The 15,335-nt window shown below is 37.9% G+C and overlaps 1 protein-coding gene across 2 annotated transcripts in view; it reads left to right on the top strand.

Annotated features, from left to right (window-relative positions):
• SLC25A12 (solute carrier family 25 member 12) overlaps positions 1-15,335 on the top strand; it is a 98,831-nt gene that overhangs the window by 59,180 nt on the left and 24,316 nt on the right. For both annotated transcript variants that reach the window (XM_040229344.1, XM_040229343.1), the window contains exons 9-11: positions 854-938; positions 13,407-13,488; positions 14,794-14,952. In XM_040229344.1, the coding sequence (XP_040085278.1) occupies positions 854-938; positions 13,407-13,488; positions 14,794-14,952 (326 nt within the window). The remainder of the gene's footprint in view (positions 1-853; positions 939-13,406; positions 13,489-14,793; positions 14,953-15,335) is intronic.

Genomic DNA, 15,335 nt, shown 5'->3' with positions numbered 1-15,335 from the left:
GATAGGGGACTCATGATCTACTAAGTGATCAGATTTTAAGTTATGTAAGTGTAGGCATATCTGAAAAATAGGTTTTAACCCTAGAACTGAAGACTAGTAGAAGTTGAGTGTACATAGATAATTTATTGCTTTCATGTTACATAATAAATTGTCAAGCTGGAGTTGATACTGGATAAACCAGCCAGTCTTTGATGATTGACATGAAATATCAGGCCATACCTCATCCATCTAGAATTTACATTTGTAGTAAAGGTATTGAACATCCTTCATGATAATAAAAGCTTGCAAAAAGTGCTTCTCAAAACTGGATCTGAAGTGACCTACTACCTGGATCATGGAATACACTTATTTTAAAACAGTAGTTCATTCACTCGGTTCAAAACTCAAAGAGTTTTAAAGGGCCCGCTGTAAAAACATCTCCTATCCACCCCTTCTCCCTTCTACCCTTAAAGGCAACCAGTATCTATCACTTTTGTGTTTATCCTTCTCAAGATACTTTGCACTTAAGCATTAAAGATGTATACTAAAGAAATGTATTCAGTGTGTATGAACTGAACAGTCAGTGTTTATACTTTGCTTCTGAGAAGAATTATTTCTTTAGTTTTTGTAATCGATCTTTAAAGTCATTAAATTTATGTACTGCCTATTATTTCTTTAGAGTCTTTTGCTTTTTGTGTGGCAAGCAAGGTCTGAAGTTTTTTTTTCCCTCTTACTAATTATCTGTGTAAATAGGGAAATACTACTTTTAAACCATAGTTCTCTTTTACCCTTTTCTTTCTGAAGAAAGGTGATCTTAGTATGAGGTGTCTGTCGATGTCTAACAGTTCTTTCTTTCCCGTATTTTTGCCTGAAGGCGCTTGACTTTGGCAGATATTGAGAGAATAGCCCCACTGGCTGAAGGAGCCTTACCTTACAACCTGGCAGAACTTCAGAGACAGGTAGGAGGCATGTCATAAACAGAATCATCTTCAAAAATGCTAAAGTATTATGGAAGTGACAGCCTGAACCTTCTGAATCTATGGAAATGAAAACATGATTTACAGAAAGACTTTACCTAGCACAAAGATTACCTTTATAAAACTGTTAGCCCCACCCTTATAGAGCATTCTTATGGGGCAGCTAGATTTATGTTTTTTTTTTTTTCTTTTAGCTTTTTAAGATAAGGAAAATAAGAGTGTAGACTCCTGCAGAGTAGCAGTCTTTTTCCTTTCATTTGTCTAGTGACATTTAAAGATTAGTGTGACGTTCACTTTGTATTATCAAACTGGTATTTATAGGGTTTTTAAAATACAAGACATTACTGAAACGAATCTTTGACTGAGAATCTTTCACTATAGTGTCTTATAGAGATTACAACAATAACACAGGAAAACTATGTAAATAATGAACCAGAAAGAAAACCTTGATGATTATTACATTTTTGATAATATTTGTTTTTTGTTTATCTTAAGAGTGATAAAAACTAACTTCTGAGTCCTATAAAGTTAATGCAGCCTTATTTCTGGTTTCAAAAATACTCTCTTGGTAGGAAAATAAACTCTATGATATTACCTTGAAGAGTGGAATTGAGCAGATTTTTTAAAAATCTTGTTTTAAACTGAAACCCTATTTCTGAGGTATCTGGAAGAAGCCTCAGTTGCAGCGGTGGTCACATGGTTTTGGGAGTGGGAATGAAGGTTATAGGAGGGCTAGTCCTGTCTAACAGACGTGAGACCTGTGTCCCTCATGATTCTGTAGAAGACTGTGATACACTATGAGGCTAGGAGACGTGGGGAAGGGGAGGGGAGACGGGCGGGTGGGGTGAAGAAGACAGGAGACGAGAGAGGTGGGGAGAGAGAGAGAGAGAGAAAGAAAGGCTATATTGGCATACCATGGAAAGGCCCCTGTCTGTCTTGCTGCTACCGCATTGATGAGTAGCCAGGTGTGCTAGCAAAAGATCAAGGTATCTGAGTGTGGTTCACTGTGGGAAGTTTCAGTAGCAAAACTTTCTTCTGTTTGAGCTCCATAGAATGATGATTCTACCTCTGAAACAAATTAGAATTTTCAGTTTTACTCTGTATAATAATCAAGAACTTCATAGGTATTATACGATCTTATTTAAAGGTTGCTAAGAAATTTACAAAATAGGATTTACGTTAAAAGTTTTTATAGTAGTGCTATAGTCAGGTAAGTAAATTGAAAATGGAAACTAATTGCTTTTATATCTACATTTTATGTTAATACTTTGTTTGGGGTGTAGTAAAAGCTTCCTGTAATTAAAATATATCAGTAACCCACTGAGATTTAGCCTCTTTAGTAGTAAAAAGCTCTTATTTGCTGCCTTCAAAGTTTATTTTTGTTATAAGTTCTCAGATCCTTAAAAAAAAATAGGTGGATTTATTCCAATTCATTGATTTATAGTAAAATTTAATAAAATTATTTAACATTTGGAGATGTGTTAAAATATTTAAAGAGCTCTTACTGAGTATAATTTTTATTTTATAGTACATATTTTATAAACAAGCATTTTTTCTTGAAGTTTGAAAAATTTCATTTCAAAAGGTTTTTTTGTTTTTTTTTTTTTTAGTGTTACATGTCTATGAATAAAGCTTTCTTTGGGGGTGTCCTTAATAATTGTTAACTGGGGAATATCTCATTTAGCTTATTAAAAACAATGTAATGAATTAAAAAACCCAACTCATTTCCTCATTTTTCAACCTTTCTGGTGCTCTTCTTATTTTACTGGCCTTTCTCGCCCCTAGCTATTTTGCTGGAGGCCATCAATGAAGGTTGGCTTTTGTAATCTTTGGCTCCCTAAGTCTGCATCGCTCATAGTTCTGATTCCTTAGGAAGGTGTTGTAATTCTGCCACTGTTGGAAATTTTCTTGAAGACTAGAGTCGAAGATTTGCCTGCCTTCAGTGGCAGCACTGATGCTCAAAGCTCTTGTCAGTTACTTAGAAAATGGGCAGTGATAGAAACCACCATTATCTCTTGCTCTCTTCCTTTTCCCTAACTGGTAGAATGGCATGGGGACCTGCAGTCTCCAGAGAACAGGTAAACATCCTGGGTGTACGATTTTGGTCCCAAAGGAGGAAGCTCAGACAGAGCCCATATTGTTTATTTTTCCTTTCACATATCACTTAGATAGGGTAGTCTCATTGCTGAGGAGTTGGGCTTCCCAGGTGGCACAGGTGAGGAATCCACCTGCCAATGCAGGAGACGTTAAGAGATGCGAGTTTGGTCCTTGGGTCGGAAAGATCCCCTGGAGGAAGAGATGGTACCCCACTCCAGTGTTCTCGCCTGGAAAAGTCCATGGGGGCTTGCACAGAGTTGGACATGAATGAACGATTGAACACAAACACACATTGCTGAGAGTTTGGAATAAAGAAGTAAAAATGAAGATTTAAACTCTGTTTTTTTTCCTGTAAATCATTATAAAAACAACACATGGAAAAAATAAAACTCAAGTCATAAATAATTTTTAGAATTTCATGGAAACAGATAACACTAATATTATTTAAGAGGGATTTACAGCCATTGTAAAATCTGACCTTTACTGTCTTTGGGATCTGGTATAAGTTTCTATGGACCTCGGTTTCTCCTTTAGTAAAATGAGTACCTGCAGATCTTTCTAAGAATCCTTCAAGTTCCTGCATCCTATAAAAATTATATGAAGCAATGGATTTTTTTCTTTTTCAAAAAATTTAATATATCTCCATTTTCCTTGTAACATTAAAAGCTTTATAAGGAATATAGGCTAAGACCTAAGTAGAATAATATAAAAATATGCCTGAGTTCTTACAGCAAACAAAGTAGTAAACTTTCTGCAGTTTTCAGTCTAGAAAAAGCTTTTCTGAGTTAAATTATTTTAAACTTATTAATATGAGGCATTCTAAGGTAGCCACATAGACTGTAATTTTAGTGACTTGTTTTTAAAACTTCTCTAGACCACAAAATCACAGTACTGCCAACCATAACTATGTCCATGTTACTTCCAGAAGACACTTTTGATTCTCTTGTAATTTTTCCTATGTTATCAAACTAGGAGTATATAATTATTTACATTTTGTATGTAGAGTATTCCCCTATAGGAATTTTCTTGAAGCCTAGACAAAAAATAGGAAGAACGGCATGTTGTGTTATCTCAACCTGTGAAAGTTATGAAAACACATGTGCGTGATGGAGGATCTCCGAGCTCAGAAATAAAAGCTATGAGAGAGGCAGAGTTTAAGAACCTGGGTGCTTATTAGGTAACATCTTTCCTGTCTCAGTTTCGTCATTTATTAAGTGGAGAGCGTAGTATCCATCTCATAGCATTGTGAGAATTACATGAGATCATGCACTTATACCTACTAAGTGTGCAAAACGTGTTAACTGCTATTATTGTTGTGGTGGTAGTTGGTAAATATGAGAAGGCTATCTGAGCAAACTCCAAGTTGAACTCAAATATAGATATTTAAGGGTCTAGATCTGATAGATAGAGTGCCTGATGAACTACGGAATGAGGTACATGACATTGTACAGGAGACAGGGGTCAAGACCATCCCCATGGAAAAGAAATGCAAAAAAGCAAAATGGCTGTCTGGGGAGGCCTTACAAATAGCTGTGAAAAGAAGAGAGGCAAAAAGCAAAGGAGAAAAGGAAAGATATAAGCATCTGAATGCAGAGTTCCAAAGAATAGCAAGAAGAGATAAGAAAGCCTTCTTCAGTGATCAATGCAAAGAAATAGAGGAAAACAATAGAATGGGAAAGCCTAGAGATTTCTTCAAGAAAATTAGAGGTACCAAGGGAACATTTCATGCAAAGATGGGCTCAATAAAGGACAGAAATGGTCTAGACCTAACAGAAGCAGAAGATATTAAGAAGAGGTGGCAAGAATACACGGAAGAACTGTACAAAAAGATCTTCACGACCCAGATAATCATAATGATGTGATCACTAATCTAGAGCCAGACATCTTGGAATGTGAAGTCAAGCGGGCCTTAGAAAGCATCACTACAAACAAAGCTAGTGGAGGTGATGGAATTCCAGTTGAGCTGTTTTAAATCCTGAAAGATGATGCTGTGAAAGTGCTGCACTCAATATGCCAGCAAGTTTGGAAAAGTCAGCAGTGGCCACAGGACTGGAAAAGGTCAGTTTTCATTCCAATCCCAAAGAAAGGCAATGCCAAAGAATGCTCAAACTACTGCACAGTTGTACTCATCTCACATGCTAGTAAAGTAATGCTCAAAATTCTCCAAGCCAGGCTTCAGCAATATGTGAACTGTGAACTTCCAGAGGTTCAAGCTGGTTTTAGAAAAGGCAGAGGAACCAGAGATCAAATTGCCAACATCCGCTGGATCATGGAAAAAGCAAGAGAGTTCCAGAAACACATCTATTTCTGCTTTATTGACTATGCCAAAGCCTTTGACTGTGTGGATCACAATAAACTGGAAAATTCTGAAAGAGATGGGAATACCAGACCACCTAACCTGCCTCTTGAGAAATCTGTATGCAGATCAGGAAGCAACAGTTAGAACTGGACATGGAACAACAGACTGGTTCCAAATAGGAAAAAGAGTACGTCAAGGCTGTATATTGTCACCCTGCTTATTTAACTTCTATGCAGAGTACATCATGAGAAACACTGGGCTGGAAGAAGCCCAAGCTGGAGTCAAGATTGCTGGGAGAAATATCAATAACCTCAGATATGCAGATGACACCACCCTTATGGCACAAAGTGAAGAGGAACTAAAAAGCCTCTTGATGAAAGTGAAAGAGGAGAGGGAAAAAGTTGGCTTAAAGCTCAACATTCAGAAAACGAAGATCATGGCATCCGGTCCCATCACTTCATGGGAAATAGATGGGGAAACAGTAGAAACAGTGTCAGACTTTATTTTTTTGGGCTCCAAAATCACTGCAGATGGTGACTGCGGCCACGAAATTAAAAGACGCTTACTCCTTGGAAGAAAAGTTATGACCAACCTAGATAGCATATTCAAAAGCAGAGACATTACTTTGCCAACTAAGGTCCGTCTAGTCAAGGCTATGGTTTTTCCAGTCGTCATGTGTGGATGTGAGAGTTGGACTGTGAAGAAAGCTGAGTGCCGAAGAATTGATGCTTTTGAACTGTGGTGTTGGAGAATACTCTTGAGAGTCCCTTGGACTGCAAGGAGATCCAACCAGTCCATTCTGAAGGAGATCAGCCCTGGGATTTCTTTGGAAGGAATGATGCTAAAGCTGAAACTCCAGTACTTTGGCCACCTCATGCGAAGAGTTGACTCATTGGAAAAGACTCTGATGCTGGGAGGGATTGGGGGCAGGAGGAGAAGGGGACGACAGAGGATGAGATGGCTGGATGGCATCACGGACTCAATGGGCACGGGTCTGAGTGAACTCCAGGAGTTGGTGATGGACAGGGAGGCCTGGTGTGCTGCGATTCGTGGGTTCTCATGAGTCGGACATGACTGAGCGACTGAACTGATAGATATGACACAACTCCTTCATTCACCCTCATCTACTTTCCTTAGAAGAATGGCAAGTGAGGAAGAATTATATCTGGTGTCTCTCCTTTATTGCCTTAAATGTTTCACTTTTTAAATTTTTGTGCTGGGTGATATTCTATATTGTATTTTTTTAAAAATTGTGATTGATGGATATCACACATGAAAAAGATTCATACCCCACAACATACCCCCAAGTCTGTTCCACCTGGGGTGGAATACAAATTCTTTTGTGATATACAAAAGAATTTTGTTTAATTTTCTGTAACCTTTTAGAGGGCTTCCCAGGTTGCCCTAGTGGTAAAGAACCCTCCTGCCAATGCAAGAGACATAAGAAATGTGGGTTTGATCCCTGGGTTGGAAAGATCCCCTGGAGAAGGGCTTGGCAACCCATGCCAGTATTCTTGCCTGGAGAATCCCATGGACAGAGGAGCCTGGCAGGCAAATATAGTCCATAGGATCGCAAAGAGAAAGGACTGAAGTGATTTAGGACAGCACATTTTGCCATTACAGTCATGTATTTTAGTTGGTATAAAGTGTAGTCTTCCCCTCCCGCCTCAACCCATGCTCAGTATAAAAAACTGTAGCTTTTCCTTTTTTTTTTTTTTTCTGTTCATCCACAGTGTACCATTTGGAAGAGGCACTTCTTTTTATTGGGTTGGCATACTACGTGAAGTAGCTTGGTTTAGGCAGGGTGCTTGACCTGTTAACTGACATGATCTTGCCTTACCTAATTCTCATTTATAGGATGAGTTACGGTTAACAACAAAGTAAAAGAACTTTCTCTTCTGCAAATGAGATCTTGAACCATTTCCTCATTTCCTATCATCCATATAGCTTAGAGAGCGGGTTAAAAATCATTTAAGGTTCTCAGCTCTTATTGTGCTTTGAAAAACACTTAATTAATCTTGTTAAATATCACCTTCATGATCATAATCATAACCTTAAGGAAAAGAGTGCCTCTTTCCTTTGGCCCATTTGTTCACGGTGGGTGATCTTCTTAGTGCTGAGATTTTCTTTCAGCCTAAATGCTAAAAAATTCAGTATACAGTCATTAATAGAGATGACAGCTACAGTAGCATTGTACTTATGAATATTCATGAAGTGAAATCCATAGCATTAATTACATTAATTTACATACCCGAATATAAGTGAACCATAAGTGATAGCTAAGCCTAAAAAAAAGAAACAAAAAAACCCTTAGTAGCCGTATATTGTATGCTTAAAAATAAATAAATGCTGTTTAATAAAGGTGGAGATGACATTTCTTTCAAAAGGCATTTGGGTATTTAGAGTTAAAGATGTTTTTAGTTAAGGATTAAATCACAGTATAATCCTACAGTGTTCATAGGATTTTGTAGGGCTTAAAAACGTTCTTTAAAGGACAAGCATATAAAGAAAATATATGATTGAACACAGGAGAAACCTTTTATATGAATAAGGGAATTAGTGGTTACTTGATTCTGTCTTTAATTGAGGTATAGTTGACTTACAGTATTACATTAATTTCAGGTATGTAACAGTGGTCCAGTATTTTTATAGATTATACTCCATTTAAAGTTATTACAAAATAATGACTATTTCCCTGTATGATATATCCTTTTTGCTTCTTTATTTTATACATAGTAGTTTGTCTCTTAATCACATACTCCCCCTTTAGTTTTAGTTTTTAAAAAATTTTATTGTATAGTTGATTTATAATGTGTTTAATTTCTACTGTACAGCAAAGCGACTCAGTTGTACATGTATACATTCACTGTTTTTCATAGTCTTTTCTGTTATGCTTCAAGATATTGAATATAATTCCCTCTGCTATACAGTAAGACCTTCTTGTTTATCCATCCTACATGTAATAGTTTGCATCTGCTAATCTGAAACTCCCAATCCTTCCCTCCCTCGCCCACCTGGCAACCACAGTTCTGTTCTCTGTATCTGTGTGTCTGTTTCATAGATAGTTCCTTTTTGTCATATTTTAGGTTCCACTTATCAGGATACCATTTGGCCCATACCTCTATCTTGTCCCTCCCCAATACTTAATTCTTATTTGGGGTCATAGCTGTTTTAGTCAGTGAGTTTTAAATTCAACATAAATCACTGCAGATGGTGATTGCAGCCATGAAATTAAAAGATGCTTACTCCTTGGAAGGAAAGTTATGACCAACCTAGATAGCATATTCAAAAGCAGAGACATTACTTTGCCGACTAAGGTCCGTCTAGTCGAGGCTATGGTTTTTCCAGTGGTCATGTATGGATGTGAGAGTTGGACTGTGAAGAAGGCTGAGCACCGAAGAATTGATGCGTTTGAACTGTGGTGTTGGAGAAGACTCTTGAGAGTCCCTTGGACTGCAAGGAGATCAGCCCTAGGATTTCTTTGGAAGGAATGATGCTAAAGCTGAAACTCCAGTACTCTGGCCACCTCATGCGAAGAGTTGACTCATTGGAAAAGACTCTGATGCTGGGAGGGATTGAGGGCAGGAGGAGAAGGGGACGACAGAGGATGAGATGGCTGGATGGCATCACTGACTCAATGGACGTGAGTCTGCGTGAACTCCGGGAGTTGGTGATGGACAGGGAGGCCTGGCGTGCTGCGATTCATGGGGTCGCAAAGAGTCGGACACGACTGAGCGACTGAACTGAACTGAACTGAACTGATTCTTTTGAAAGGAGTCATGGTTGGAAATAATTCATATTCTATGAGAATGAGATTTATTTTCACCCAGTTTTGTGATTGAGAAACTCCAGTTTCAGAAAAGTCTCGTGTGCATGATTAGAAATTAAAAGCATATGTGCTATAGAGGTAGTGTAACAGCTATAGTGGTTATGAAAGATTTTAAAATCCAAGCCAAAATGCCATAACTTGAATTTCTTTAAAATATTTGATGTTGAACATCACTTTTGCCTCAAAGTTACAGATTATGTTTGTTTTCAAATGAATTATCCTTGAAACAGCATATCAGAATTAACTGGTTAGCCTCATTGTATTCAGTCAATATTTGAAAAACTGACTGAAGCATTTTCAGTTAATATAATACTTTAAAGTGACACCAAGAGGGATTTTGCATTAATAAATGCAAAATAAAATTTAAATTATTTTGTTTCAGTTCAGTTGCTCAGTCATCTCTGACTCTTTGCGACCCCATGAACCACAGCACGCCAGCCTCCCTGTCCATCACCAACTCCTGGAGCCTACCCAAACCCATGTGCATTGAGTCGGTGATGCCATCCAACCATCTCATCCTCTGTCGTCCCCTTCTCCTTCTGCCCTCAATCTTGCCCAGCATCAGGGTCTTTTGAAATGAGTCAGCTCTTCGCATCAGGTGGCCAAAGTATTGGAGTTTTGGCTTCAACATCACTCCTTCCAGTGAACACCCAGAAATGATCTCCTTTAGGATGGACTGGTTGGATCTCTGCAGTCCAAGGGACTCTCAAGAGTCTTCTCCAACACCACCGTTCAAAAGCATCTATTCTTTGGTGCTCGACTTTCTTTATAGTCCAGCTCTCACATCCATACATGACCACTGGAAAAACCATAGCCTTGACTAGACGGACCTTTGTTGGCAAAGTAATGTCTCTGCTTTTTAATATGCTGTCTAGGTTGGTCATAACTTTCCTTCCAAGGAGTAAGTGTCTTTTAATTTCATGGCTGCAGTCACCATCTGCAGTGATTTTGGACCCCCCCAAAATAAAGTCTGACACTGTTTCCAGTGTTTCCCCATCTGTTTGCCATGAAGTGATGGGACCAGATGCCATGATCTTAGTTTTCTGAATGTTGAATTTTAAGCCAACTTTTTCACTCTCATTCTTGTATAATTTCATCTCATTCTTGTATAATTTCTATTTTTGTACATTTAGAATATATATTATATGTAATTTAATAATGTATTATTTAGATTTTTATGCATATAATCAATACAGTGAAATGTGCATATAACTTATAAATGGAATCATACAGTACCTGGCAGGAATGTTCAGTCAGAAACAGCTGTTGAAGTCTGTTGACTTAACGAATGATGGAGAAGACGGTGGGGTGACACAGGCCACTGCTCTGCTCGCTCCCCATTTCACAGTAAGACCTTTTGCAGGTCTCCTGTCCTGTCCAGAGTGTGGCCATCTGACCTGTGTGTGTACAGTGGACTGACTGACAAATTAGCACAGGGTGGTCTCAACTGTGGGTAGAAATTGCTGAGAGCAAGCACCCTTCTGATGGTCTCACCGGGGAATTTATTTCCAGAAGATTGAAAAACATTGGACCCCCCAGAAAATACCACAACATTGTAAAGCAGTTTTATTCCCATAAAAAACAGGAAAGAAAGAAAAACATTGGACCCCTTGAGGGCTACATTTGGTCTCCAGTCCTGAGTGCATGGTAAAGTGCTTTCATCTTTTGGAGGACAGCAAATCTCTAAATAAAGTTAGTAGCATTATTATAGTAATAAATGGAAGAAAAAGTAATTATGTTTTTGGATGGCATATATTTTTTTACTATTCTCTGAATGAATAAAAATTAGACTATACACAAGGTTTTGTTAAAATATTCTCTTTCCCTTTTTAAATTTCTAATAAAATATCAGTATTAAATGATTAATTGCTCACTTTTATTATAGCATATAAATCAAACATAATGGATGGCTGTGTAGTTGCTTGGGCTAACTTACTAGGAAAAAATGTATCCCCTACAAAATCATAATTATGTCGTATGTGCAATTTTTCATCTTTTTATTCTATTTAAGATTCATTTATTGATTTATTTTTGGCTGTGCTGGGGCTTTCTCCAGTTGTAGAGAGCAGGGAGCTTTTTGTTGGGCTTTCTCTAGTTGCAGAGCACAGAATCTAGGCGTATGTGAGGGTTCAGTAGTTGTGGCTCAATAACTTAGCTGCCCTGTGGCATGTAGGATCCTCCCCATCAGGTATTGAACCATGTCCCCTGCATTTGCAGGCAGATTCTTAACCCCTAGAGCACCAGAAAAGCCCTCACCTTTTAAATAATGGTTTCTTCCATATATTAAATTCCATTTTAGATGTAATGGATGTATACTTTCAGCTAATTGTATGGGTTTCCCTGGAGGCTCAGATGGTAAAGAATCGACCTGCAATGCGGGAGACCTGGGTTTGATTCCTGGATTGGGAAGAGCCCCTGAAGGAGGCATGGCAACCCACTCCAGTAGTCTTGTCTGGAGAATCCCCATGGACAGAGAAGCCTCGTGAGCTACAGTCCATGGGGTCACAAAGAGTCAGACGTGACTGAGCAACTAAGCACACAACTTTGGTATACTGGGACAGTTGACATTTATACAATAGTGATTTTATTTGAAGTAATGATATTTGACTAATTGCCAGATTTTCCAAGGGTTTCATATTGACTTTTCATCAAACATTACTGATTTTCCTTCTTACTATAGAATTTATTGAACCATAACACTGTGACAAGCATAATGAGGTTTTAAAGATCTCTGCCTACAGAGATAACATTCAGGTAGTAAATATTAGTATTTAGATATCAGATGCTTTTGTTAAAAGAAATGTTCACTGTGGTGCACAATTTACAAAACAAGAACACAAAACCTTTCTATAGGCTGCTTCCAAAATTGTTAATAAATATTTGGTTTTGTCATTTTTAGCTTGCTTCATTGAACTTTGAAGAGACTGTACAAATGAAAGCAAATCAAAGTAGATTAGCTTACTTTTTTCTTTCCTTTAGATTTTAGGCATGGAGTCCCTTTCCATTAAATTATTCTAGTGAGAGTATCTAAACTTTTTTACTATGCTAGTGTTTTAAAAGCTCGTTCAAGTTGATATTTTTCAAATTTTCTTATGATAAAACAGTATTTCATTCAGACTGTTATCATTTGTAGATGCTATTTTTCATAATCAAAATATTAAAGAAGACAATTACTATAGACAAATTACTTCAGGTCGTTAATGCTGTGAGATACCAATGAAATACCATTCTGAATCATAATAGGATTTTCCCATTTGCTTTTTTTTCCAAAACAGATTTTGTATTAGAACTACAAATACGGCTAGGACAGTGGCTCTCAACCTAACTATACAGCAGGATGATTTGAAGCCTTTTAAAAATTTACAAGCCCCAGGCCTCGGGATATCTTTAAGAATATCTTTAAGTCTTTCAGGTGTTCTCTTTCCATAGGCAGGATTGAGGAATGCATAGGTATAGGAGAGCAGATGCTCAGTAGCATAGGTGAAAAGTACTATAATTATCTAGTGATAACCTCAGTGGTTAAGCTTCAGAGCCAGAAGTAAGGGGGCAAAGGCTCTGAACTCTTGAAGTATAGCAGCTATTAAAGTTTTTCACGTTAGCCCCAAAAGACGTCTTTGACCTTGCTTATGTCTAATCCGAATAGTTCTAGTTATGTGATTTCTCCAGCCTTGATAGATGGGAGGGAAGCATCAAAATCAAACTAGGAGGCTGTTGGTAAAAGAAGTTACAGCTGTCAAGCATGGGAAGCTAGCATAAACAGCTGCCTTAGATCCTGGTCGTATGAATGGTCGTATGAATATGTTGACCTTCTGTCTAATGTTGACCTTCATCTAATCTACCAGAGATGGTAGATTATTATCGGTATTCTCTGATTGAGGAAACAAGATAGTTTTTGTACATTTTGGAAAGATTTTTCAATTTTAAGTTGATTAAAGCAAAGAAGGCCTAAAGATTTTATACCTAAAATATTTATTTACCTGAAAGCTTCACTTCTGTAGGATGATAGTGTGTTCCCCAATAGTAGCAGATAAATGAGGCATTAACAGGCTTGTGAAAATGAGAGGGGAAAGCTACTGTATCTATTTGGCCAGATAGGGTTTTTAAATGTCAATAGTAGAAGTATCTAGTTCAGAATCTTAAAGTAACATAGCCAAATTATAGCTTTTTTCATTTGCTGTATGCTTTTCCATTTTTTTTTTTTTTAATATTTTCTTCTCCCCCACAGCAATCTCATGGTTTAGGCAGGCCTATCTGGCTCCAGATTGCCGAGTCTGCTTACAGATTCACTCTGGGCTCAGTTGCTGGAGGTGAGTGACATGTCTGTGTGCTGTTTCAAGCTTGTGTTCATGTAATATTATCTCACTAGACTGGGACAGATCAGCAAGGTGCAGTTCATTGTTCGCAAGGGTCACGAGTTCAGGGCTTTCTGAAGTGTTCTTTATTTTTACCTATGATCAGAGGACTTGTCATAGCACAGCCATGGCCCCTCTGGCTCCAGTCTGTCTTCAGGACAAAAACCTCTGGAATCACGTGAACGTCTTGGATGCATGCTGCATTCCACTAGTTATTATGGTTAAAGCCAGTATGAAGAAATGGAGACTCAGACTGTTTTTTGGTGTTAGGAGTGAGGGAAGGTGGGAAATCAAGATTTGGGGTACAAATCCCAGATGCTTACGAAATAAAAGACCCTCTTAAAGTGATTCACATTTGCTTTTCTGCTTGTGTTTGGTGTCTTGCCTTTTTTTCCCCCTTTCACCTTTTGTTGGTTGAAGAATATCTAGCCTTGTTAGTGATTTGCTAAAATGAACCTCCCTTCTCTGCTCTTGGGCAAAATTTAAGAGGCTTTTTTTTTCTGGCTTAAATCTCTCCGTAGAATGTGTGTAAAACCTGAAGTTGCTTTGTTGAAAAGAACCTAGTAGATGTGATTAAAATACTTATGGTTTTTCAAAACAAGCCTGAACTGATGAAACTATTATTTTTTCTTTTCAGTCTCAGTTTTAGAAGTTGCAAAGCATGTTTTGGTTTTCAACAGTTGAAAAATTTAATACTCTAATTCATGTTACAAATTTTTTAGTGCCTGAGATATTCTGAAGCCTGGCCTTTTTTTAAAAAAGAAAACAAAACTGGGTTCTGTAAGTAGGGGGAGGGTCATGTTGAGATTTGGTTCCAATATTATAGCTGTAACTAAGGTCAATTTACCAAAGTGCTATAGTAAACTAAATTGTAAATTTATAGCCACTTCTGTGTACATATATAGTTATTTTTAAGGGGTAACTGGTATAATATATGGACACTTACTGGAACATATGAAGAAATATGTTATATATAATAGTTTAATGTTAAAGAAAATTGTGTGTTGACTATCTAATGTTGGTGACAACTTGAAAATTCGCTACAGTTGTTCTCTGTAGCAGCTGTATTTATGGGTCCCAGTGGTTGCTAGCCTCTGATCCTTCAGCTGTGCATGAAAGAAAGAAAAACTACAGAAAGTCTCTTTTGTGAGAATAGATCCTGTGTTCTATTTCCTAGTCCTCTGAGATGAGATTTGTTGTCCTTATTCTCCATTTAATTGTGCTCTCTTTTAAGCCTAAAAATTGTTTTTTTATTTGTAGCTGTGGGAGCCACCGCAGTATATCCTATAGATCTGGTGAAGACCCGCATGCAAAACCAGCGTGGCACCGGCTCTGTTGTGGGAGAGCTGATGTACAAAAACAGCTTTGACTGTTTTAAGAAAGTCTTGCGTTATGAGGGCTTCTTTGGACTCTACCGGGGTGAGTAAGGGAATCTCAGCTGCTGAAGTGAGTGAGTTTGTCTCACCACAGCAGACTTGGCCTCACTCATTATGAAAATCAGTGTGTAGCCTGTTCAGTCAGACCAGGGCTGTTTTTCTTTTTATTGTCTCCTTGTTCGTTTCCCCTTTTTACATTCTTGCTGGTAACTAGCTGTATTAGTCTGCAAACAAGGTCTTTCTTATTTCTGCCATCCAAAGCCTGCATTTGTCCCAACAAATGCAAGGTTTGTAGTCACTGTGCTCTTACCAACTGAAGCACAGGTCTGCAGATGGAATACAGGGATGACAGGTAAGAAATAGAGAGCTGCTCTTCTCAGTGAATTATAAAGGAGAAATAACACCTCTTCTCTGTGAAAGAGAAGC

The sequence above is a fragment of the Oryx dammah genome, unplaced genomic scaffold, assembly GCF_014754425.2.
Source record: "Oryx dammah isolate SB20612 unplaced genomic scaffold, SCBI_Odam_1.1 HiC_scaffold_27, whole genome shotgun sequence".
Taxonomy (NCBI): Eukaryota; Metazoa; Chordata; class Mammalia; order Artiodactyla; family Bovidae; genus Oryx; species Oryx dammah.
This window is presented reverse-complemented; position numbering and strand designations above follow the sequence as displayed.